This window comes from Dermochelys coriacea, chromosome 1 (genome assembly GCF_009764565.3).
Source record: "Dermochelys coriacea isolate rDerCor1 chromosome 1, rDerCor1.pri.v4, whole genome shotgun sequence".
Lineage (NCBI taxonomy): Eukaryota > Metazoa > Chordata > Testudines > Dermochelyidae > Dermochelys > Dermochelys coriacea.
This window is the reverse complement of record NC_050068.2, coordinates 294,673,191-294,698,783: the sequence shown is the minus strand read 5'-3', so window position 1 is coordinate 294,698,783 and position 25,593 is coordinate 294,673,191. Positions and strand designations below refer to the sequence as shown.

Genomic DNA, 25,593 nt, shown 5'->3' with positions numbered 1-25,593 from the left:
CCTAGTGTTTTGATGAACTCTGCAAAAGGATGTTGGAGGTGGGAGGAGTAGGGGCCTTCTGGCACATGCAGCTATAAGGATGCAAACTGAGGAATAGGGATGTTCTTGACCCAAAGGTATAAATGAGTTCAAAAAAGAACTGGCTAAGGTTATGGAGGAGAGGTCCTTCACAGAAAAGTACTAAAAAACAACACTATCACCTGTGTGCAAACCCTTTTCACAACGAGATCAGTCTATACCTGACCTATCAGTCTTCATCCTGAAAGGAAACCTGCACTTCAAAAAACAAACCTGGGAACTTAAATTCATAACTGTGAATGGCTATTAGCCAAGATGGTCAGGGATGCACACCCTATGCTAGGGGCAACCCTAAACCTCAGACTGAAAGAAGCTGGGAAGACAGGTGTAGACCACTCTAACGGCCCTGTTATGTACACGCCCCCTGAAGCTCTGGTACTGGCCACTGTCAGAGACAAGATCCTGGGCTAGATGGACCATAGGTCTGACTTAGTATGGCTGTTCTTAGAGGAGATAAGACTCAATGAACACAAGGAGATCTTGTTGGGTAAATTTAATTTAACTATTTTTACTTAATTTTAAGAGGATTTTTTTTAAAGAATGTTGGAAAACTAATTAAAGTTACATAGAAGCCATCAAGAGGACCCAAGTTAATGTAATTATACCTTTTTAAGAGTAGCTCAATCTTGAAGCATGCTAAGGTTTAAGAATATTCCCTTAAAGGAGGTAAATTGCCAGTTGTGTGCCTAACTTTAGGCACACCCTCTTTTTGAAACATTGGCCTGATTTTTTTTTGTCTGTAGCAGTGATAAGCAGTGTAACAGTAGATAGAGATTCAACTGACTCACTTTTCCACTCTTCCAATTAACAAGTGAGCAGGGGCATTATACAATCTTTAAAGCCTATCAATCAATTTAAAATGAAGCTACAAGTCAGATATATTCAGGATTATAAATAAAATTTGTTAAAGCTCACGTATGAACAATGGAGAAAAAAGCAAGATGTTACATATGCATACCTAAGGTTGTAGAAAACATTGTATTACACACTTTTTCTATAGTAACACCCTGATTTTACAAATGGTTGTTCATAAGATTGTTACATGAACTATTTTTCTGCCACCAAAGTCATCTTTCTGTTCCTGAATGCGACTTCAGTCCTTCAGCCAATATTCAAGTGGCTACACAGATTTGATGACACAGAAAAGATGCAGATCTCAAAGAAAAATCATGCACAGCCTATAATTACCATTCATTAGGTACAGTATCCCTGAATGATTAATAAATTAACTTATGCACTGCAATTTTTGGATGTTCAATTTTATCGAGTCCTCAATCCTGAATTAGTCCATTAAATAGCATTCTACTGTATTTAAGAAATGGTATGTGATCATGCAATTGAAGACTTTAACATAATGCATATACACAAAAGGGCAAAGTTAAAATTGAAGACTTAGTTGTAACTTAAGTAGAAATGTTGGCTCAGCTATTTAGCCATATATTTCTTTAGTGACAATTGTAAGAAGGGATGGGGGGAGTCTACATCAGTACCCCAGACCCAACCTTCCTGTCTGTGGACTGGGGAAGTCCCATTTAGATCCAAAGTGAACATACTTCTCTCCTTATAACATTTTGAACCACATCCTGGTGAGCCACACATACTCAAACTCAGGGGAAGTTTTTATTTGGTTCCAAACTTCACAGCTGAAGTCAGTTTCCAATCCTGTTTGATTGCTTAAAGTTACAGATAAGTGAGTGTGGCAGCCCATCTCTGATAACATGAAATACAGAAATCATTTACAATTCAAACTCCCAACTCATTAGGTAGCAGGGAAAAACAAAAGATTTTCAGAAATCATTTACTGCCTATTCTAGGCCCCACCCCACTCCCAGACAGAGATCCACATCAATGGACCTTTACATCAGCGCATAGATGCATTAAAGTTAATAGGGTCCATCTTCGCAGATCCAGCTGCAAGAACTGGCTTTATATTGAGACAAGTGAGTCGATAAGATAATTCCTATCATTAACCAATGTAAACCAATACTAACATTAAGACAGCATTTTATTATTTATCATACTCCTTGCCATGCTGAAGTTCATTGCAGGTAACTGAAATGGCTATACAATAGTTACCCAATATGTTTCCAGGAAGTTTAGCAAGGTTTAGCCTGGACCCATTCATCTCTATAAACAAATAAGGTATGCCTGCAGTTGCTTGGGTTTGCACAGCACATTCTCTTTCTCAAATATTGCCGGCAAGATTATTATTTTATCAAGTTTTTTTTTTTTTTTTATGTTTAAGTGGCTGAATTAAATCATGGAACCGGTCAACAGCTAGGGAACGCTTTAGGAAGAGCACACAAACTTTATTTATGACAACTTCTTCTCCACCTGTGCTGACATGGCTAGGAATTTACAACTGGACTGAAAATGTTACACACAGTACTTCAAAAAAATTCCACATTTTACTGAGCTGCATTATTATGGAACATTTGTCATGCAGCCAAATGCTATGTCAGTCCTGTAATTGATTTACTGCAACATCTGTAAGAATGGTAGGGGAAGCGAGAAAAACCAATGTCCACTTTAGACTCCACTGTTTCCAAATAGCATATGGCTGTGGAGGATTTACAAAGAACTGGAAATAAGCAACATGCTTAAACATACAGATAAGATAATGTTACACACAAAAAAGTTATTACTTTTCAGAAGGGACAGTAAATGTAACTTAGGATGTATCTAGCACCTGGCCCTAGAAAAGCAGACTTTTTTTTTCCTGAGGAAATTATGAAAAACTTATACAAGAAGCCCACAGACTCAAAACTCCTCCTTTGTGAAAGGCTTCATTAAAAATAAAATAAAAAATAAAAATAAAATAAAATGTCTCACCAGGTTTGTACAGTAGATTTTTTATAATCTGAGAAACATATCCACAAATCCATCTTTTCCATACAAGAATGTTTTGTCAGAGGAGAGAGGTGCAAGACTGTTGGACAGAGAGTGAAGACTAGGGGGGCGGGGAGGAGAGAGATCCTTCCAAGATCTATTCACTTCAGTTTCTGTGAATCTCTCTCTCCCTGGAACTTAACTTGAATGTGAAGAAAATGGGGGCGGGGTGGGGGGAGAGAGAAGGGGGACACCGACAGATGATGGTACTTGGGAATGCTCAAATCAGATTGACATCATCCCAGCAGTTTACTACAAAACAAAACACACAAAAAAGCAATTCAGGTAGATTAAGCTTTATGAAATTTATGTAGTTTTCTCAGCTGGCCAATTTGGGAGAGGACTGTGCAATATACCATTCTTACTTCAGTTCGGCTCTTGTGTTTAAGATGGATCATTCTAAATATTTCCTGCAAGGCTGGAACAACTATAGCCACTCTAGGTTTAATTTCAAAGTAAGAATGTTATTCTAGATGAAGTTTCTGGAGAATGTTCTGGGTTAAGGATACAACTGTACTTAAGGTACATTAGAACTTAAAAAAACAAACAAACAACCACCAACCCCCACTACCCAGCGCATCACTTTATAGGACCATAAAGTCAAGATATTTTAGCCTTGGGATTAATATTGTTTCTTGATTAGTAATATTTCCCATCATTGGCACCATTTCACTTTTCCACCTCCTGTGTGGCCATACTTATGTAAAATTAAACTCATTTTAAATGCCACTTTACAGTTTTTGTCCTTCTGCCAAGGCAGAGTACACTAAATTTTCTCTGTTTACAGCAAATCTCTAGGAGACTGCTGGTGCTTACACAACCCTAATGTTGAGGGCTACATTTTCCTTTTCCTTGGGGAAGGTTAATGGAAAAAGCAGTTTACACTAATAAAAAAATAGCATTGGGATATGGCAGAAGCCAGACTCTGGAACCTAAAACGATATTAATGATATTGGCATACAAGCACACAGGACGTATCTGTAAAAGTGCACTTCATTTTGATTAAGCCAGCAAAGTAGCTAATTACAATGGAGAAAGAGAAATGAGGCTTGGCTTGTTTACAGGATTCTTCTGACATTTAACCAAGTAAAAGTGGTGTTAATGATCCACAATTATTTATAAAACCATTACACAAAATCTTAATGCCTCACCCTAAGAAATAAAATTTATTGTTGTTACAAGGTAGTGGCTGATGAACATTAATATCCATTGTGCTAGACAAAATGTTGTCAGCAATGGAGCTAGTCATGGACATAGGTAATACAGTTATTAAAATCTTCATGGCAAAAGGCAGCTGGTAAAGATACTTCTGGCTATCTGGGATACCAGCAGGAAGAGGTGTTCCAGAAGTAGTTCTAACACTAAACTTCAATCTTTGTTAGAATAAACCTCCTTCGACACAATCACTGCCACAAGCTAGTTGTCTCCTGCCACCAAATCAGCATTACTCCTGTATTATCTAGACTGAGCCTCAGGCACCCATTCTCATCCAAGATTTGCTTTCAGCAGATTTTCTTCATTTAGCAAAAAAGAGACAAATGCATCATTTGCAGATTGATAGCAGTGCAGCCTCAATGGTCTGTCTCGCACACTGGCCAGGATGAAGAGAGAACAAAATTTGGCAGGAATTTGTACAAGATCCCTTGAGGCAGATGAGCAATTACCCCAAATCAACCTCTTATCTTGCAGAGAATGGGAAAAACCAAACCAAACCACACAATCATCACTATCTTCCCTTCTTGGGGACTGCAGGCAGGCCAACAAATAAGTCATGGTCAGATATTATCAACAGCTGCTGAAAAATCTAGAAGAAATCAGCATGGACACCTGACCTCTTTCCATCACTAAGCTATGGAGGCCACAAAGAATCTTTGTTCTATACCCAGGGCAAAAGCCACACCAATGTAGATAAAGGAAACCAGCTGAAATCAGTGACTATTTTTCCACCACATCCTTCTCAACCCTTTTAATTGTGGGAAATTAAGACTGCAGACAGGATTATAATCCTCAGGACTAGCAATTAGACATATGTTATTTTGAAAGAAACTGAAACCGTGCCCTGAATGGTGGTGTTAACTTTCTCAAATGACAACAGACTCAATCACTACTGTTTGATTAGCCAGGAGAGGCAAGTTTTCCAAAGCTCTTCCAAATGAATCCAGAACCTAAGTGGGTAATAAAAACAGGCAGAATCTCAGAATGAACACTACATCTGCAGACACTGAATGCCCAGTTTGGTTACACCTCTAAACATTAAAACCAATTAAAAACTGTATCTTGCAATTTACAAAAATGTCAGTATATCATGAGACATTTCACTACACCACCATAAATATAGTCAACATCCTAGACATTTAAACTCATGTCATTGGAAGACCAAAGACAAGGATTTTTATTCTGATGTCAGTGATATTTAAGTTACCGAGAAGAAAAAAAAAAAGACGACACCACAAATACTGATACCTGTATTTTTAGGATACCATTTGAAATATCTTTACATCAGATGGGAAGCATTAAATGTGGGCATGGACCCGATAATGAGTTCTATGTTATTGCAGGATTGGGGCATTCATATATTCTAACCGTTCAATTCATAAAAATATTTGAAGTAGTGGAGAAGGAAAGGAATATTGTCTTTTTCCCATTTTGTACATACCAAACACAAAACAAACAAAAAAAATATGCTTCCAAAGACTATTTTTAGTCACAGCCTTTTAACTTGGATTTTTAAACATAACATTTTATTTTGTACTAAACAGCATTAAGAATAGTTTTCAGAGTAGCAGCCGTGTTAGTCTGTATCCGCAAAAAGAAAAGGAGTACTTGTGGCACCTTAGAGACTAAAATTTATTTGAGCATAAGCTTTCGTGAGCTACAGCTCTCTTCATTGGATGCATGCAGTGGAAAATACAGTGGGGAGATTTTATATACACTGAGAACATGAAACAATGGGAGAAATCAGGTAAGGTGAGCTATTACTAGCAGGAGAGAAAAAAAAGCCTTTTGTGCTGATAATCAAGGTGGGCCATTTTCAGCAGTTGACAAGAAGGTGTGAGGAACAGTGGGGGGCACAAATAAACATGGGGAAATAGTTTTACTTTGTGTAATGACACATCCACTCCCAGTCTTTATTCAAGCATAATTTAATGGTATCCTGTTTGCAAATTAATTCAAATTCAGCAGTCTCCCGTTGGAGTCTGTTTTTGAAATTTTTTTTATTGAAAAATTGTAACTTTTAGGTCTGTAATCGAGTGACCAGAGAGATTGAAATGAAGTGTTCTCCGACTGGTTTTTGAATGTTATAATTCCTGATGTCTGATTTGTGTCTATGTATTCTTTTACGTAGAGACTGTCCAGTTTGGCCAATGTACATGGCAGAGGGGCATTGCTGGCACATGATGGCATTATAGCTCATCTTATCTGATCACTCTCATTACAGTGTGCATGGTAAACACCCATTGTTTCATGTTCTCTGTGTATATGACATCTCCCCACTGTATTTTCCACTGCATGCATCCGATGAAGTGAGTTGTAGCTCACGAAAGCTTGTGCTCAAATAAATTTGTTAGTCTCCAAGGTGCCACAAGTACTCCTTTTCTTATTAAGAGGAGTTGCGTTTTTTTACTTTCTTTCTCTAGATATTTGGGAAATGATATCTAGTTAGAGATCCAAGTTATGACACTTAGAGAAAAACTAGAGAAGGGAAAAAACTATTGACTTAGTGAGTGAATCTACTTTAAGGTTTTAAGCATTATTGACTTAGAGATTTGTGCTTAACTCAGGAAAAATTAATATATTTAAAAATGCAGTTAATCATCATCAAATACCCATACCAATGTCTGTCACCACATTGCCACATCTGGCTGCAATGAAGGCAAATTAACAATCAGATCAAAAATCTGGCAATATGATAAACTAAAGCATGCAAAATCCATTCTCTACATTCAGACCACCAGTGATTAAGGATGGATTAACTTCCTGTCTCTAATACTGGCGCCTAAATTAAAGGAGGGAAATTACTCTGCAATCTGCGTACCAGGTTTCTGGCTACAAACAACAAAAAGCCCTTAACTCAACTATTTTAGGCAGGGAAACCTTTTGCTCCAGACGTAGCCTCTGAAAACCATCTATGATGTTCTGGTCTAACAGCTGCTTTCAATTTAGTTTAAAAGTAAGTTTGACAACTATATAAATTTGCGCCTTCTAAGTGAGCAGATTTGAAAACGTAAGTCCTTTAATAGTAAAACTTGTGGAGGCACATTGTTTTAATACATTGCTGACCATAGAATTCACAGCTTTTTTAAATACTGGATATCAGTATCAAGGAAAACAAAAGGGAAAATTCTCATTTAGTCTTAATTGCCATCACATAGTAAGTGTCTTTCTTTGGTATAGGGTGGCTAATAATATTGGGATCCTCAATTTAAATTTAATCTAGCAAGAATTTAAACTTACAGCAACTGCTCAACTTGAGTGAGGAATGAAGTACAGTTCACATTTATCTATATGGAGAAGAGAGCAGACAAAAATTGAAAAGCAGCAGAAGTTAAAGCAAAGAAGAATTATCTTGTACGTTGCTTACCTTTTTATGCTGTGGTGGAAGTGACTGGGGGAGCAGGCGAGAAAACATAGGGGAAAACACAGACTCTGACTTGCACTGAATATTTGGGAAATATTTAATCTTCAAGCCATTTAGAGGAGAATGATACTACCAGGCAAACGTCTAGGGCCTGATTTTTTATTTTTTTTAAACTAAGTTGCTTGCTGTGTATGTGTGTGTCCAATCTGCATATCCACCACCAGATGTGTACATTCAAGTCATCTGTATGCACACATGGCTAGCCAGCTGACTATACAGCCAGTCTTGTGTGGGACAATTTGGGGAAGCTGCATGACCAGAACTACTTCTAAGGGCAGCAGGTATCTAATATAGTAAATTCATATGCTTTACATTTTAGACAAACCGATGAGGTAAGGGCCAGAGGGTTATATACACAACATATATTTTCAATTTCTAACATACCTCCATCTTGCATTCTTCATACTCTATTGTGTCTCAAGACCACAAGGCAGCATATTTTATTAAAAGTGATGTGCAAATAAGATGCATCGTACCTGCAAACAGCAGGGAACGTCCATTCATAAAAAGGTACAGATATTGGTAAAAGTTTAGGATGCTTTAGTATTCATTTCAATAAAATGAAGTCTGACAGGAAATATACATAGTATTATTTACATCATTAATTTACAAGAGATACCATTTGCATAAAACAAAGCTATAAAATAATTAGAAATATAGTACTTCTCTAAGGAATGTATTCCCTGTATAAAATTTTATAACATTTTGGCAATTATGTTTTATCTGTATAAAAACATATTCATTCTTTCTGATTTCATAGCTCCATTAAAAACATGGATTCCCCCTCCCCTTTTAAATAAAGCTCCACATTGAGGTAGTATGTCAAAAATATTTCCTTTGGTTCCATCTATCAATGGCCAGTCCAAAAGCAGCTATGTATTCAGGTCACTAGACTGGAAAGTAGGAGTCCTAAAGTTTTCAAAGGCCTGTTTGTAAGTACAAATGCTGTTTTCCTCATGAGAAACCGTCCTGTCCTTTCCATCTTCCTCTGCCTCTGAGTCAAAGTCCAATGAGGCTTGAGGATTATTACTATGGAAGATTTTGGGTTGACAACTTGCTGGCTGCATACAGCTTGAAAAAGAGTCTAGTTGAGGCCTCCATAGAGACTTTCCAAATGTTCCTGCAAGATAGAAATTTGTAAGGAAAGAAATGCTGGTGTTAACAGCTCTATGTCTTACCAACAGCTGTACACGAGAATACAAGCAAAGGACACAGCTCAAGTTCTCTGAAATGAGATTTGGCTTTGTTTAAGTCATACTATTATTCCCCACCCAAAAGAAAAAAAAGCCCTCTATACTCATATGTACCCATTTAAAACTCTTAGATGAGTTGTTAAAAGTGTTTCCAAAGTAAATAACTTGGTTGATAACCATTCAGAAGAACCCATCCCCTTTAATTTCCTTGTTTATGTTTTCATGAATTTCCTCATTCTCAAACACAAAATACAAACAAAAACCTGAAAACAAGTCACAAAGACATTCTAATGCATAACCAAGAACAATCTCTTCAACATGCTTTTTGGATTGGTGTACTTTGAAAAGTGACTCAAACATTCACTCTGTTTAGCTAGACTGAACTACACAGCCTGCAATCTGAACGTCAGACAGTGTTCTTTCTGGCTTGTGTCACACATCAGTAACAAAGATCCTGCCAGTGAAATGCTGCCTTCATTTATACCCCATTTGCTCTCAGCTGGCTAGCATAGGAGTAAGCCAAGTAGAATTTGGCATTCAACTGAATCTTCATTAAACAATTCTGTTGATGCACTAGCCAGAAAATACTACATTTTCTCTTCTCCCTTTTCCATGTGGAGGCTCCATAGCTTACACCATTATACTGAAAGTCTTCACTTTCTTCACAGACAGAAAATGTAATTAGATATGACTGACACATGGCATAGATCTGTTGATTAAGGTACCACACTTACACATACCACCCCCCAAAAAGTGGCTCCTAGTGACACTTGGCTTCAATAAGTTATGCTATGTAGACCTTTAAAAACATATGGCAGGTTTGAAGTAGGGTTGTAATCAGTTGCATTTTACCGAAGAAGGGTCTATCTTAAGTCATTCCCAAACTCAGGTCTTTTGAGAGGTAACTGAATGCTGCTTGAGACAGATGGTCCTAAAAAGCGCACTCTCTTGTATTACAGTTGTGAACTGTTCATGCATGATTGTGTTCTACTCCATGGGGGAGGGTTACCTTGGCTACAACAGGAACTAAAAACAGTGGGGGATGATTAAGGTGAGTCACTGAGACTAAACTACTCCAGAGATGCTCCATCCCCTGGGGTGGTTTGTATATACCAGTTCATGCTGGGTTTTCCAGACGCTAGGAAACAAAGGAAGAGCTTTTGATATAAAAGGATGAGCCTAAACTGACTTATGGCTTCTTTCTGATGCAGCAAATGGACAAAGGGAGGCCCTCATGGAAGGGCTGGAAAGACACTAGCCTACTAGGGCCCTATAAGATTGATGGGTGATTCCTGGTATGCTAAGTGTGTGTTTAAATCTGTTTATTGTTTTATTATTATTTTTATTTTTTGTAATGCTTTTATCTTAAGAAAAAGTGTGCTTGCTTAGAAAGAGCTGTGTGATAGCTTGTAACCTTTGGCAATACACTTTTCATAGCCACTGGAAAAAAAGCCAAAGCTCAGGCACTAGTCTTTAAGCAGACTGGCTTGCTGGGAATATCATAGTGCAAGGCAGGGAGATGTGAAGCCTTAAAACTCCAGTCAGGAGGGAGACACGTGTGGGTCTTCACCCAAGAAAGGTGACAGCTAGGAGCAGAAAACCTTACGAGTGTGCCCTTGAGGGACCATGGAGGGGGAATACAGGGGCTGTTACCCAGAAACTGTGATGTTATCAACTAAGCAATACATGCAGAAGTTATTCCCCTTGTATAGTAAAATACATTTTATAATGTACGGAATCTTTTTTTTAAATCCATCAAAAAAATAATAATCAAGAAACTAAAGGGTTATTCATAACTTCACCATATAGTCACACTGCTTTTGGTTTCTCCTTTGAGCAGGACCAGCTCTAGGCACCAGCAAAGCAAGCATGTGCTTGGGGAGGCAGAATTCCAGGAGCACCATTCTGACCATCCCTTTTTTTTTTTATATTGTTGCTTGGGTAGTTGCACTATCGGAACTTGGGGTGGCAAAAAACCTACAGCTGGCCCTGCCTTTGAGCCCCGCAAATGTTGGTGCACTGTCTATTCAGAGGCCTTGTCTGAGTATGAAGTGTCCTGCATGCTCCTGGCAGTACATAAACAATGGAGGAAAAGAGGGAATACTAAAGTTAGCTTTCACAAACTAAGGTCTTGCTTACACGGGAAAATTTCATTGGTTAAATTGCCAAAATTTTCAAACAGTATATAAACTGTAGTATCCCACTGAACTCAGTGGCAACTCCATGTGCTCAGTTTCTCTGAAAAAAAAAAGTTAGGCTACTTATGTGACCAGCTTTTAGTTACGTTTCTCACAATATGCAACAATCATATAAGCAATCACCGAGTAAAACCCTGAACTACTGTTCTGACAAAAGGATAAACATGTTTTCTAGTACCTGCAAGTCATAAGGAACATGTGTATACAAATGATGTTTGTAGCTTTAAGAAATGCAGTAGCTGAAACATACCCATGAAAGTGCTATTAGTGGTAATAGAGGATGGTTCCTGATTTCTGTTCAAATCAAAAATGTCGGAGTTTAGAGTCAAGCTTTTCACTCCAATTCCTTCACTTGGCATGTAAGTAGAGTTAAGCAATTTGCTACTTGTAGCCTGCATTCCAATGTTGCCAACATACAGGTCAAAGGGATCTTCTGGTGAATGTGATAATGTTCCAAGTGGATATGGATAGCATTCTTTTTTCTTTAAGTAACTAGAGTCACATGGGTCCATGCACACTGTTCTTTGGTCAGGGCTGCAGCCTTAATAAAAAGGAGAAATCAGTATTACTAGGAATCTTATAAGGCAAGAGTGAAACAGGACTAAAATATTTACTTGACTTACTTGTATGGTATGCTTCAAAAGCGTCAGAGCCATAAGCATTCCCTTTTAAATACACAGTCCCTGAAGTCCCCAGATAGTGGCATAAGAATGGATCTGTAACAACCTCCAGGTCTGTTTCACTGTCATTATCTAGATGACAAATGCCTTAAAAATAAAGACATGATGTATCAGCTAACAGACTCCTTTTTCCTAGGCTTCATCCTACACAACTAGTTTTACTAGTGGAGTTTTGTTCTTCTGCAAATAAAGCAACTACAGCAATGAAACCCACAATGGAATTTAAGCACACTTTTCCTGGAGGGGCAGGAGTTTGCAAGAGTTCAGCTAAACAGATTTATAAGGCTGCTACAGCTTAGCTCTAACCCTCTCCAGAATGACGATGTCAAGATTTCTCAGTATGTCACCTCTCTGTTGGCCTGCTTATCTTCTAGGAGTATAAAAAATAAATACCAGAAGAGCCAGGATTTCATTTAAAATAAATAAATAAATAAATAAATAAATAAATAAATAAAATCACGCAATGAGTTCATTTGCAACAAAAGATTCTGCTCTGAATACTGAAGTCCAAATAATGGCTACAAGTCATCAAGTGTTACAGAGTAGATTACTCCTCTAAAACACAATGATCATTTTGAGATGCTTTCAAAAATTAAGGTCTTGCTTACATGGGAAAGTTTCATTGGTTAAATCATATAGTAAAACAATATAATGCCCCCTATGGACACTCCTATTCCTGTATAAAAGAGTGCTTTTGGGGGAAGAGGAGGGATATAGCTTAAGTTATCTTTCCAAGAGACATAACTGAAACAACAACAAAAAACAGGTTTCAGAGTAGCAGCCGTGTTAGTCTGTATTCGCAAAAAGAAAAGGAGTACTTGTGGCACCTTAGGGAAATCTGTCAACTTCATGTAATTAAATTTGTTAGTCTCTAAGGTGCCACAAGTACTCCTTTTCTTTTTGCGAATACAGACTAACACGGCTGCTACTCTGAAACCTGTTATTATGCAAGGCACTGAATTTAGCTGTATAGAGTGGAAATCTGTCAACTTCATGTAATTAAATTTGTTAGTCTCTAAGGTGCCACAAGTACTCCTTTTCTTTTTAACAACAAAAAAGGTACTCTAACACTCGTAGAGTTCCTGTGTAGACTCATCTTGTTTTGGTGTAAGTATAATCAGTTTAAATACACACTTGACATACGGCCTTGTCTACATAGGGAAGCTTCTTCAATATACCTCAAGTAGATCAGTAAAACCAAGTTTCTGTTATCAGCACAAGCATTTCTCATTCCTGTATTTCATAGTAAAATCTCAGCTTCAAATATTATTTTAATGGTTGAAGCAATCAGTAAGTCAGTCAGAGGGCCTACATGGTAACCAATAAAGATGCTTCACTCTGTCATTGTCTTCCTAACTAACTAACGTAATGAATTGTAGTGTCTGATTTCTAGTAACCAAAACAGTGCCAAGTATTTACCATTATTATCTCTTTGCTGTAAAAAATATCCCCCCATTGAAGAAGTTATGAACTGATGATTACTTCCATTTTCTGATGACCCATACCCATCCTGCCTTTCAGCTAATGTTCCCTGGGATGACAGGTAACTTGGAATGTCAGCAGGCAAGTTGGTCTCATCTGTAATTTAAGCGGGGGGGGGGGGGGGGGGGGAGAAATATGCATAAAACCATCAGTATATTTTAGGCTTCTTTGAAATATTTTTAAACCAGCCAGCAACATGTTGAAGGCAACAAATGATTCACCCTTCTGAATTTGAGTCAACACACAAACCTTTCTGGAAGAAAGTTACTGGAGAACAACCACAAACACACTTGAGGACTCCTTTGCACTGCCAAGCTCCAGTTTACACACCTGTATTTGTGATGCTGCAATCTTCATTTCTTCTCCTTGTGTGGTATATGATGACCACCCACACAAGGGAAGTGCCCACCACACAGCAAACCACTGCTATGATCACTACGCCGACTGTGGCCCATCCATCATCATCCAATGATGGAGCAATGTTTTGAGGAGAATCACAAGTGGGAGTGGGAATTACATTTAGACGAATGTTGCCTCTCTCTGTTCCAAGCGTATTAGACATTTCACAAGTGTATTTCCCAGCATCTTCAATGTCTGTGTCCACAATAATTAGTAACTGGTTGCCTGCAGCAAAGAAGTGCCTTTCTGTTACCACCAACGGGCTGTCATCCTTAGTCCAGTTCAATCGAGGCTGAGGGCTACCACCAGCAATGCATTGCAAGACTGCAGTTTCACCTTTTGTTACTGTTCGGTCTAGCAAGGGCCGCAAAAATGATGGTGTTTCTAGAAAAAAAAATTTCTAAATTACCTTTATAAGAAAGCATAGGTGGTTCCAACCAAATCCACAGAAAAACAAAACAAAACAAACGAGTTGGGGTAATATTAAAATCACAAAATTTCTAACATTTGTGTTTTTCTAAACATTAACCCTTAGAAAGATGGCATATTTTAGACCGGGATGGCCAACCTGAGCCGGAGAAGGTGGCAGAATTTACCAAAGAGCCACAGTAATACATCAGCAGCCCCCATCACACAGTCCCTCCCCCTCTCCCCAGGCACCTCCTGCCCGCCAGCAGTCCCACCAGATCAGCACCTCCCCCTCCCTCCTGTCCGTCGCACTCAGTTGTTTTGCAATAGGCTCTGGGATGGAGGGGGGAGGAGAAAGGGTGCAGCATGCTGGGGGAGAAGGCAGGAAGGGGCGGGGGCGTTGGGGTAAGGGCTGGAATGGAGGCAGGGCCTGGGGTTGAGCAGTGGAAAGTTGGCACCTGTAGCTCCAACCCCGGAGTCAGCACCTATGCAAGGAGCCTCATATTAACTTCTGAAGAGCCACATGCGGCTCCGGAGCCACAGGTTGGCCACCCCGGTGTTAGGCAAATGACTACACAGTTATGCATCTGCTAAATACACATGTTCTTTGCAATCACCCCAAAATGTTCAAGACAAGATATCTAGGGTGTTGCCAAGCTCCATTCTAGAAGCAAATTTCTACACAAACACTGAGGTAGCTAACAGTTTTGGAAAATGATTTAACTAAATTGAAAGTATCATTAAGGCCTAATTATACTTATAGTTATTCCACTGGTGGGGGAGAAGGGGAGACACATTCCAGGAGCCGGAGCTAAAAGATTGGCATCAGCTCATTTAATGATCACAACTAGATGCTCACTAGCCCTACAAAAGAAAAAAACCCTAGGAAATAGGTTACAGATTAGCATAGTGTTCTCTAGAATATATTATTAGTGGAGATGCCAACTCTGAATTTAAAAAAAAAAAAAAATCAATCACTTCTTCCTTTTTTCTATTACTAAATTTCTCAGGAAAATATCCCAGCAACCTCCTCCTTTCTCTGTGTATACTAAATCATTACTATTTTAAACTATGCATTTAAATGGAAAATGTAACTATTATTTATTAGAACAATGATTGTGTGTTAAAAATTATAAGTATGGATTTCTAACCAATGGCCATTGATTCACAAATGATGAGTTCAGGAAATACATTACCACAGAACTCATCTGAAAAGACATTTTTCAGCTAAACACATGCCTCCAAAAGCACGCATTAGTAGTGAATTGATACATCTCCCTATTAAGCCCTATAACACATTTTATTAAGTAACATTTAAAAGTATGGCAAAACTTGTCACACCACTTCAATAGAAAAGACTTATATCATTACATATCGACAGTTTCTCACCTAATACTGTCAGTGTTGCATTAGCTGAAATGCTCCCAGCAGTGTTTTGAGCTGTACAGCTATAAACTCCAGTGTCCTCAATTTTTACATCAACAATAAAGAACACATCATCCTCAGGCATGACATGCATACGTCTCTTGCGTGCTGCGGGAAAGTCTGTGCCACCATCTTTCTGCCAAGCAATCTGCGGTACTGGATGACCAACTGCAGCACATTCTAATCTTGCCGTTGCCCCAGCACGGATGGTTAGGTCCATGGGCATCTTTGTAAATGAAGGCAGCACTAAAGCAAAAACAAAACAAAAAGTTTAACCAGATACAAGTAGGTTTGTTTCCAATTTTGGGGCAAATTATTTTTCCTCCTTTGCACAATATTTTCTTAATTTCAGTACACCCAACTCCAGCAAGTGTTACACTTATACCAGTTTCAACAACAGCGATGTGCAAGGCTTTGCAGATAGGATCTGGTGCATGAAGGTCCAGAAAAAAACTTCACAAGACCAAAACTTGTAGCTAGAGAAAAGATGGTCTTATGTTTAAATCAGGAGATGTGGGTTTCATCCTCATTCAGGAAGCCTGCAGCAGAGTTGACCTCTGCCAAGTCACAGTCTGTGTACCTCAGTAGAGAAGGTTGTTGTCCCCTGTAAGAGGTGGACAGGAGTTCTTCCCTTTCCTATCCTTTCCTTAGTCTATTTAGATTGCAAGCTGTTCAGGACAGGGAGTGTTTCTTAACTGTGTTTGTACAGCACCTCACACAATAGGGACAGATTCTGGTTGGGCCCTTTAGGTGTAACTTTAACAAAACAAACATATCTTGGAAGCAGCATGTTTTCATGAGCTGAAATTAGGATATAAAGCATTTTCTAAAAATAATGCAGTGGGAAAAGAAAACTGTATATTGTAATTTGCTTTACACCGATTTCCTCTTCAAATGCACAGGTAAAACAGGATGCTTACTGTTAACTGTGAGCTTGGCTTTGACAGAGTAGGATGAACCAAAGTGATTTGAAATAACACACTGGTATTTTCCTTCGTTGCTGAATTCAACATTGCGTAGCCGAAGTATGGTAGTGTATTCCATCACTTCACCGCCCTGTGCCCGGAGATGTGCATAATTCTCCATTTCAGCATCATGCAGTAATTCATTGTCCTTTTTCCATGCAAAAGTCATAGGGGAGTCACTGCTGCTGGCTGCCGAACATATGAAACTCAAATTGGAGCCTTTGATTGCTGACTGAGTTTCTGGCTGGACAGTGATTTGTGGTTTAGGAAAATCATCTGTAAAGATGGGCAAAGGGGAAAAAATTGTGACACTGATGAAAAGAGGATAATACCCGGGTCCCCAGGACTCTTCTTAGAAAAAGATTTTGTAAGCCTTGTTTTATAGGTTTGAGAGAAATCAGACAAGTATTTATAAAGCAGAGATACAGTGGTTTAGTTTTAGATTTCATTTATCTCCATGCATTTAAAGATGTCATATTTATGAGTTTACTATGCTAAGCCCTCTCTTAGTGAAGAGAAAGCACATCTCAAGCAGACTATGTGCTGTTTATATATAAAAAGGAGAGAACTACAGTTTAACATCTGTAAAAGCTACTTTGACTGTCAGTCATGAAGCCAAGACTCCTTTTTTCTACACCTAAGGCTGCAATAAGTTTTTCTTCATTAAAACATCGTTCTTTCTGCCACCAGAGATTGTCAGACACTCCAGGGTTCTCCCCCAACCCACACACAGAAGTTGTGGTTCCAATGATTTGCAGTCCTTTGCTCCCATTTTCAAATGCAGCAGTACTGAAAATCTGCTAAGCATACTATACAATGATCAAGTGTGCACTTAATTGTATTTTGTGGGATTCCATGTTTATTGTCCTTCAATTATTTACAGGTAAAAACGTGCTTAATTTTACAAGTAAAAATGTGTTCTACAGCCAATCCTGCAAATGCAACCTGGGATCTGAGAGTCTTGCTGGGTTATTTCTTTCTTGTGCATCATACCTATAATAAGTTCCACAAGCCAAATTAGTCCTTGGTGACGTCTACGTCACCACATTGCATTCAGTGGTTTTGCATCAGTATAATTTACCAAAACATACTAAAATGTTTATACTGATAATGTGAGAGGTGGAATAGGATGCAGCTCATTCTCTTGTGGCTGTGCTGTCTATGCTCTGCTAACAGACGTTAAAAGTATTAAAAACATTTGTTTGGGGGAGGGAAGGCACTAAAATAAGCAGATGTGATACAATATACAAAAGGTACTGATCTGTTGAGTAAGATTCTCCCATTTTCACATAGCCCATTTTCAGAGTAGAACTACACTTTAAAATAAAATCCGTGAAGGATATTTCTCATCTTCTTCAAGCCATTAACTTCAGCACTTGACTTATCAGCAATGGAAAAAAGAGACAGCTATTAAGCGTGTTGTATTAGGTTACAAAATCGCTATAGTAAGACTATTGTATAATTAAGCAGTTAATACAGGTCACTTCTGCACCTATTTTTAATTGTGAACAGTTTTCTCAAAAGTTTACTTTTGGCCTGAATTTATTCATGCTTTCTTTCATCTTGAAAGGCATAATTTTAGAAAGTGTGAAGTACATCAATTTGGCCATGTTTGAGCTATACTATAATGGACCACTCATCCCATGTCCATTCCATTAACAAATTTTAAATGTTTTTCCTCTGTTTTCAAAATTCCAACTTGGCACTGAAGATTTTAAATTAACATACAAAGCGTACATCATTCTGAAGTTAAAGAAAATAACTTGTTGTGTAAGGAGCATTTCTTCAGATGTGTAATCATTCTATCTGAAACATACAAAAGGAGAAGAAAGAAGCACACCTTGATAGAATACTAAGCACGGCAGAAATGCACCTTTTCCCACTGAGACATTAATTTAACAAATATGCTACGGAGACAAACAAGGTGGCCTCTATTCAATTTGGAAGTTGTATTCAGGGAAAGGACACTGCAACAATAACTTTCCTTTTAGTTCATCACCAGAAATTCATACAATTTTAAGAAAATAATATTACAGAACAGATAGAGCAGACACATAAATGCCATAAATTACAGGGGCCACAATGTGTTGCAACTTTAGACTTAAGAGCTGGATGTTGAAAGTGTAGGCCAATGGTACAAATGCATCTCCATTTCAACAGCCTCAATCACCAACTCCACTGGCCTTGCCCTCCAAGTTAAGATTTCATCTGTGTGCTTTCACATGACAAGCAGGACAGCAACGTACTAAAAGATTCATTTCTTTGCCCTTTCTTCTTTTTCCTGGTCCAATAAAGGCCAAGTTTATCAACCTTCTAGGCACAGTAAAAAAAAACCCCTTCCGTTTATCCTGACTTTTATCTGACATGTGAAAAGGGGTCTCTTTATTCCTATTATTAATAATCTCATGCAATTAATGTGTTAATTTTGTGTCTTTTTATGAACACATATCTAGAGACATTGTGATTGCTGCATTTTAAAGATTTAACTGGCACACACCACTTCATTTATTTAAAGGATTGCATCTATTCCTGTTTCACAATTTATTTTTCTTGTTAAACTTATTGTTTAAACTAATTTCCTTTTAGGTTTTACCCTTTTAGGGGAAAGGGCTATTGTGCTTTTTTTAAAAGGTTTTGAAATCTAACACAGCTGGCATCAAGCTATAAACTACTAAGTCACTGATAAAAATTACCTTTAGTTAAATGTAACCTGTCACTTAAATTAGCCTCTGTACCAGATGACTAGAGGCTAGCTAATGTAATGCTGATTATTAAAAAGGGCTCCAGAGGTGATTTTGTCAGTTACTGGCCAGTAAACCTAACTGCAGTATCAGAAAATTGGCTGAAACTACAGTAAAGAATGGAATTATCAGAAACATAGAAGAAGAACAAGAACAAGAATCAACTTGGTTTTGTAAAGGGAAATCATGCCTCACCAATCTGTTAGAATTCTTTGAGGGTGTCAACAAACATGGACAAGGGTGATCCAGTAAATATAACATACTTAGACTTTCAGAAAACCTTTGACAAGGTCCTACACCAAAAGGCTCTGAAGTGAGTCATGGGATAAAAAGGAAGGTCCTCTTATGGATCAGTAACTGGTTAAAAGGTAGGAAACCAAGGACAGGAATAAATGGTCAGTTTTCACAATGGAGAGTGGCAAATATCAGTGATCCCCAAAAACCTGTACTGGGATCTGAGCTGTTTAATCCATTCATAAATGATCTGGAAACAGGGGGTGAACAGTGAGGTGGCAAAGTTTGAAGATGATACAAAATTACTCAAGACAGTTAAGTCCACAGCTGAATGCAAAGAATTACAAAAGGGATCCCACTAAACTAGGTGACTGGACAACAAAATGGCAGATGAAATTCAACTTGATAAATGCAAAGTAATTAACACTGGAACACATAATCCCAACCATACATAAAAAATGATGGGTTCAAAATTAGCTGTTCCCACTCAAGAAAGTTCTTGGAATCATCGTAAACAGTTGTCTAAAAACAATTTCTCAATGTGCAGTGAAAGTCAAAAAAGCTAACAGAATGTTAGGAATAGGACAGATAAGACTTAAAAAAAAATATAATGCCACTATGTCAATGCCTGGTATGCCCACACCTTGAATACTGCATGCAGTTATGAAAAGGTACAGAGAAGGGTAACCAAAATGATTAAGGCTATGGAACAACTTCCATATGAAGAGAGATTGAAGAGACTGGGACTGTTCAGTTTAGAGACAACTAAGAGGCAATATAAGAGAGGTCTCATCATGAATGGTGTGGAGAATGTGAATAAGGAAGTGTTATTTACCCCTTCACATAATAAGAACCAGGGGTCACCCAATGAAATAAAGAGATTTAAACATAGATAAGGAAATATTTCTTCACACAACATGCAGTCAACCTGTGGAATTCATTACCAGGGGATATTCTGAAGGCCAAAAGTAAAACTGGGTTCAAAAAAGAATTAAGTAAGTTCATGGAGGGCAAGTCCAATAATGGCTATTAACCAAGCTAGCCAGTGATGCAACCCTATGCTCTGGGTGTCCCTAAGACGCTGACTACCAGAAACTGGGACTGGATAACAGGGAATGGATCACTCAATAATTTCCCCTGTTCTACTCATCCCCTGTGGGGCACCTGGAATTGGCCACTGTTGGAAGACAAGATACTAGGCTAGATGGACCTTTGGTTTAACCCATTATGCTCATTCTTATGTGATGTTCTTAATAGATAGTGCTATTTTCAGATGTCAAATTCCTCGCTGGAATGATTTCCTCATATGTCCTTCATTAGCTGCCTATTAATTTGTTTACTTTATGTTCTGTCCACATCAGCTTTAGAAATTTATACATTAGCTACTCTTAATTTAATACTGAAATATTAAACACTTTTATAAAAGATGGTAAATGTTAACAGTTGCTATTAAAACAGCAGCAAGACCCTGACACCAAGCACATTCTGTGCTCCTTTATACCTAGGCAATCCCACCAAGACCCATGAGGTTGTATAAGTAAAAGGGTAGGCTTAATAAAAATTAAGCAATGTTGAACTTGTTGTGGTAACAAATTATAGTGAAGAAAGATGAAATTTCCATTTTATCTCTTTAAATCCAGGACAAAAAGTTTTTTGTAAACTTTAATTTTTCCTCTATTAATGTAAATTGCAAGCAAATATATATATGAATACCAGTTTAAGTACCAAATTTTTTATCTTTAAACAGTCAAGAAATTAAGAATTAAGGTTCCCACTTTGTGCATTAGAATAGGGTCTTTCATTACATGATTAGACAACAAAGTGACAATATTTGACATGCAGTATTTAGCATCTGTGAACAGCACTTTTGTTGCAAATGCATATTAATACAAAATGTTATGTGGTAAGCTATTGTATAATTCACATACTAAAGACTATTATGAAGGGATACTTTCAAACCAAAGTTGACAGGAAACAAATAAAAGCTACCCTGAAGTATTTGCAGCACTACAAACCTGAAAACAAAACTGCTTCTAAGTAGTATTCATTGTCTAACCTGTGAGAAATGCGAAAGGTAAAGATGTAACTACAGAAAAGTGAATTGGATTTTAATAAAATCAAAATTATTCATAAGAGTGAGGTGTTAGTAACGTAAACAAGAAATGTATATGCGGTCACAATTATTTTTAAAGTTGAAAATATTGTTTCAAAGCCCACATAGACAAGGTCAAGGTTACCATGGGAACTATACTTCAATATTTAACTTTAGTGCAATTAATCTCAGATTTAATAAAGCACCAATGCAATTTGCATATATAATTCAATATATTGCATATATTAATAGGCATGTCAGTTAAAGTACACCAAGATGCACCACATTTTTGAAATGGTGCTTACCTAAACAGTATCCATATTTTAACTCTAGCAGCACATAAATTTACCACCACAAACCACTGATCTTTCCTTTGTACACAACATGCAAGTATGCAATACATGAAATTAAGTCAGAAAAATGTTACTCCCCATCTGGAATGAAACCACAAGCTCTGAGTACCTGCAGATCAAAGTTTGGGAAGCTGAGGACAAAACATTAAAAACAAAATATTAACCCTTCTCAGTCCAACAAGAGAAATCAAAACATGCCAGATAAACCAGTGTAAAATAAATTCACTAAGCAAAACCTATGAAGGTGAGGAGAAGTGGTTATACTCACCACACACAAACTCATCTGGGCTAACAGCAAAGATACTTCTGCCTTTTAGCAGCTGAGGATGGGCACAATTGGCATTCACAAAGCTCTGAAAGTTGTTTTCTGATACCCACTGTGGTAGCCATTTTAGCTGGCAGTCACACAAAAGACTTGATGTATTTAAGTGCCTAAGGAAAACAATTACATTACATTTTTTCTATACAAAACATAGATCCACCCAAACAGTACAATTCAATAGGATTTTTGTAAAACTTAAACACAAATGATTTATTATAAAAGAAACTAATGTCACCCAGTTCATATGACACCATTATTGGACTTCAGGTCTACAAAGCAAACATTTTCATTCTTATTCTGTTCTTTGAAAAGTCACATTTGTGACCCTTTACAATTGCACTTCTCCATCTTGAGTCAGGACAAGGACAGTTACATAAAGGGGCAGGGCAGTGATGTAAAGAGGGCACCTGAGAGAACACTCAGAAGAGAGGAGTTCCAAAAACTACATAATTCAAATACCCTCACAAAAGAAAAACTTTCTGTGGAAAAAAGAAAAAAAAAAAGCTCAGCCCAACTACAAGCTGTATCCCAACTGAGGTCTGTCAGCTATCTAAGAATTGTACGAGGACTGACAAAAGAAGAAGCATGAGTAAGGTAACAGTGGTATTCATGTGAGTAGCAGGTATACACCAATCCCTATGTTGTGATATGAACAGGAGAAATACTCATCCCCATGGCCTCAAGAACTCTGCTGCCAAGATGAAGACCAAAAGATCCACTTTGCAGTATCTTCTGATACTATGTATTATGAGACCACAAGTAAAATCCTGCCCCTGGGAATTTTGCCCCGACTTCATTAGGCCTGGATTTTCACTTCAGATTCCTGGCTTTCAACCAAGTCTCCTGCCCTCTCTGCCTAAGATGTTGCTGGAGATCTTGTATTCTGAATCTTAACGTTTGCTGGAGCTTGAACACCCAGTTTTGTAAGCATTTGAACTGCAAAGGCATCCAATTGCCGATAGTACATTACAAAATTTTGTTTAATCTCAGATCAAGGTCAGAAACAGCACTAAAAACTCACAGCTTCACATCAGTTCAAATAACTAGAACCATAAATATTCAATTTGTGCATCTTTTCTCCACAGGATTAGCGCTAAAATACAGATCTCAAAACAATTGGAGTGTTGGAAATTACATTTCATCTTGGAAAGGAACTAGGAAGATATTTGAAGGACCACAAATGCAGACTTAGTCCTCCATTCATAGTACTACCAAACCTAGAAGAATGGCAACATTCAAAAAGAAGAAATGGAAAGAAACCAAACTAATAGTTTCAAAAGAACATTCTGTGAGTGAATATAGACCAACTTAAACTTCCACTAAAAATTGGAATTCTTGGAAGAGTTAATTTGAGACCTCTTACAAATCTGGAGCAAAAACAGCGAGAAATCAAACTTCCCCCTGAGGACTACTCATAAGTATTTGGATCTAGATAGAGCTAATGATAAAAGTCTTAAAAGTTACCTTGTTGGAGGAAAGACAGTAGTAATTTGTGTGTGTCCAGGGGGATAAATATATGTGCTTGTAGTGAGTGAAACGCCAATTTATTAGTACAGAAATTCTGTGCTAACTACTTTCCAGCAGCAAAAAAGGAGGATGTTACCAGATCTGAACTTTCCTTTTTCAATCAAGTTTTTCCACCCAAGTGCTCTGTGCTCAAAACCTAGAAATGCCAAATCATCAGGCAGAACTGGATCCAGAAGAAACAGGTCTTTTTTAACGAAGAGTGGTCTTGTTGCTATTCTTAGGATGGAAGAAAACCATGGCCTTCTTGACCACCATGATGCAGTGAACATCAGTCATACCCTCACCATGCTAACCTTCTCTAGAGTCTTTTGAATGGGTGAAATTGCTGGGAATGCATGTTACGAGGAGTTAATTCAGCCAATTTTGGGAAAGCACGTCCTATCATCTGCCCAGTTATCTACCAGCCATGACAGATGCACACTTGGGCGTGGGCATGGGAGACATTAGAAAAAGCTCTATAAACAGAGGGAATGTCCACATCCCTGCAGGGCTCAGAACTTCCCTGAGCACGATGTAATTAAGCATCTTACTTCCCTTGGTGGATGCTACTGTCTGAAGGTTGCTGACTGCTTTCTCTCCAAGGCCTGAACACTGGGAAATGTTGTCAGGTATTGGGAAGGAAGAAGAGGGACAGCCTCTAAGCAGTTCTGAGTCTGACCCAGAATAGCAATCTTGAGCCACAATGGAACACACATTTGTTCCCCAGCAAAGTTTCAGGTAGTCTCTCCTTACAGAAAGAGCAGCTTCTCTTTTTGACTTATTCGGTTTGGTCATGTTGCACAATCTTGTTTCCAGAGACTAGACCGGGCAGGGCTGAGACAAGAAAAGTTAGAGAAGGAATGAGACAGGAGCACCGGAGACAAAAGATTAGCTGTGACTCAAGGAAAGAAAACAAAGGTCTTTTCCGCTTCAGCAAGAGTTAGCTGTAACAGCTGTTGCACTCAGCTCAACAGAGAAAGAGCTTTTACAGCATTCCCTCAGAGAAGCCCTTTTATGACTTTACTTTCAACTGCTCCTCTGCTGCTTCAGGACAGAGGGAGCCAATAATAAGGATCTGCAGATGGGTCTTTGCTAAAGAATTATGACATGGCATTTTACTGATCCAGTAAGTGGTAGTTCAGTGATACCAGTACTCATTTTACAGTACATTAATAAGTCTTTCTTATCTCATGTATTAGGTATTAACCAGTTTAACTCAGGACTCTAGGTACCAAATGGAATAGAAAATGAACACCTGCTGCCTGATCCTACCTAGCTTATATGCAGCTCCTACAGAGAAAAATCTACTGATGCACCATTTATTACATGACTTCAGAATTGTTGCAGTGAGAGGTTAATACTGAATCTGTCGGTATCTTATATGGCTTACATATTTTCTAATATGGAGATTTTGGGGGCAAGAACTTACAATTCTTCAAGTTTCTTCATTTGCGAAAATGCATTTCCTTGCACTGACATGATTGCATTGTTACTTAGATCTCTGGGGGGGGAAAAAAAAAATTCAGAAAAAAATCCATTTTATTAGCTCAAATAAGGTTAAAATAAAGATTCAAGCTATACTTCTCTATATTATCAGTACAGAATGGAGCTATCAGCTCAGTAAACAAAAGAACAAAGACAAGCTTCTATACTATCCTGATGTTCACTTAAAAATATAGCACTTGGAGCAGAATTCCTAGACAGAAAGTTCTTGTTAAGACGTACCACACTACTGATGAACAAGGTAAATCTGCTTCATTCAGACAGTCATGAGGTAAGCTTGGTAGCTTTATATTTGTTTTGGTTAATCTTGATATTTGCTTTGGTCACTGCTGGGTTAAATATGAATTTCAGCTACTTACAGGTGTTCAAGTGCATCCAAACCAGAAAATGCTTTCTTTGTAATGGACCTAATCCTGTTTCCTTGGAGTATCCTGGAAATATAAATACTTAATGCAAAACAGATGCAGTAAAATGGGAGCATTTTTT

The 25,593-nt window shown here is 38.0% G+C and overlaps 1 protein-coding gene across 1 annotated transcript in view; it reads right to left on the bottom strand.

Annotated features, from left to right (window-relative positions):
- Positions 1 to 8,005: 8,005 nt before the first annotated feature.
- The window catches only part of LRIG3 (leucine rich repeats and immunoglobulin like domains 3), a 47,137-nt gene continuing 29,549 nt past the window's right edge, over positions 8,006 to 25,593 (bottom strand). Inside the window, exons 10-19 of the mRNA XM_038379284.2 lie at positions 25,467 to 25,538; positions 25,034 to 25,105; positions 22,045 to 22,208; positions 16,312 to 16,632; positions 15,356 to 15,637; positions 13,490 to 13,942; positions 13,097 to 13,255; positions 11,621 to 11,764; positions 11,248 to 11,538; positions 8,006 to 8,726 (exon numbers count right to left, since the gene is read on the bottom strand). Coding sequence (XP_038235212.1) covers positions 8,479 to 8,726; positions 11,248 to 11,538; positions 11,621 to 11,764; positions 13,097 to 13,255; positions 13,490 to 13,942; positions 15,356 to 15,637; positions 16,312 to 16,632; positions 22,045 to 22,208; positions 25,034 to 25,105; positions 25,467 to 25,538 — 2,206 coding nt within the window. The 3' untranslated portion in view covers positions 8,006 to 8,478. The remainder of the gene's footprint in view (positions 8,727 to 11,247; positions 11,539 to 11,620; positions 11,765 to 13,096; positions 13,256 to 13,489; positions 13,943 to 15,355; positions 15,638 to 16,311; positions 16,633 to 22,044; positions 22,209 to 25,033; positions 25,106 to 25,466; positions 25,539 to 25,593) is intronic.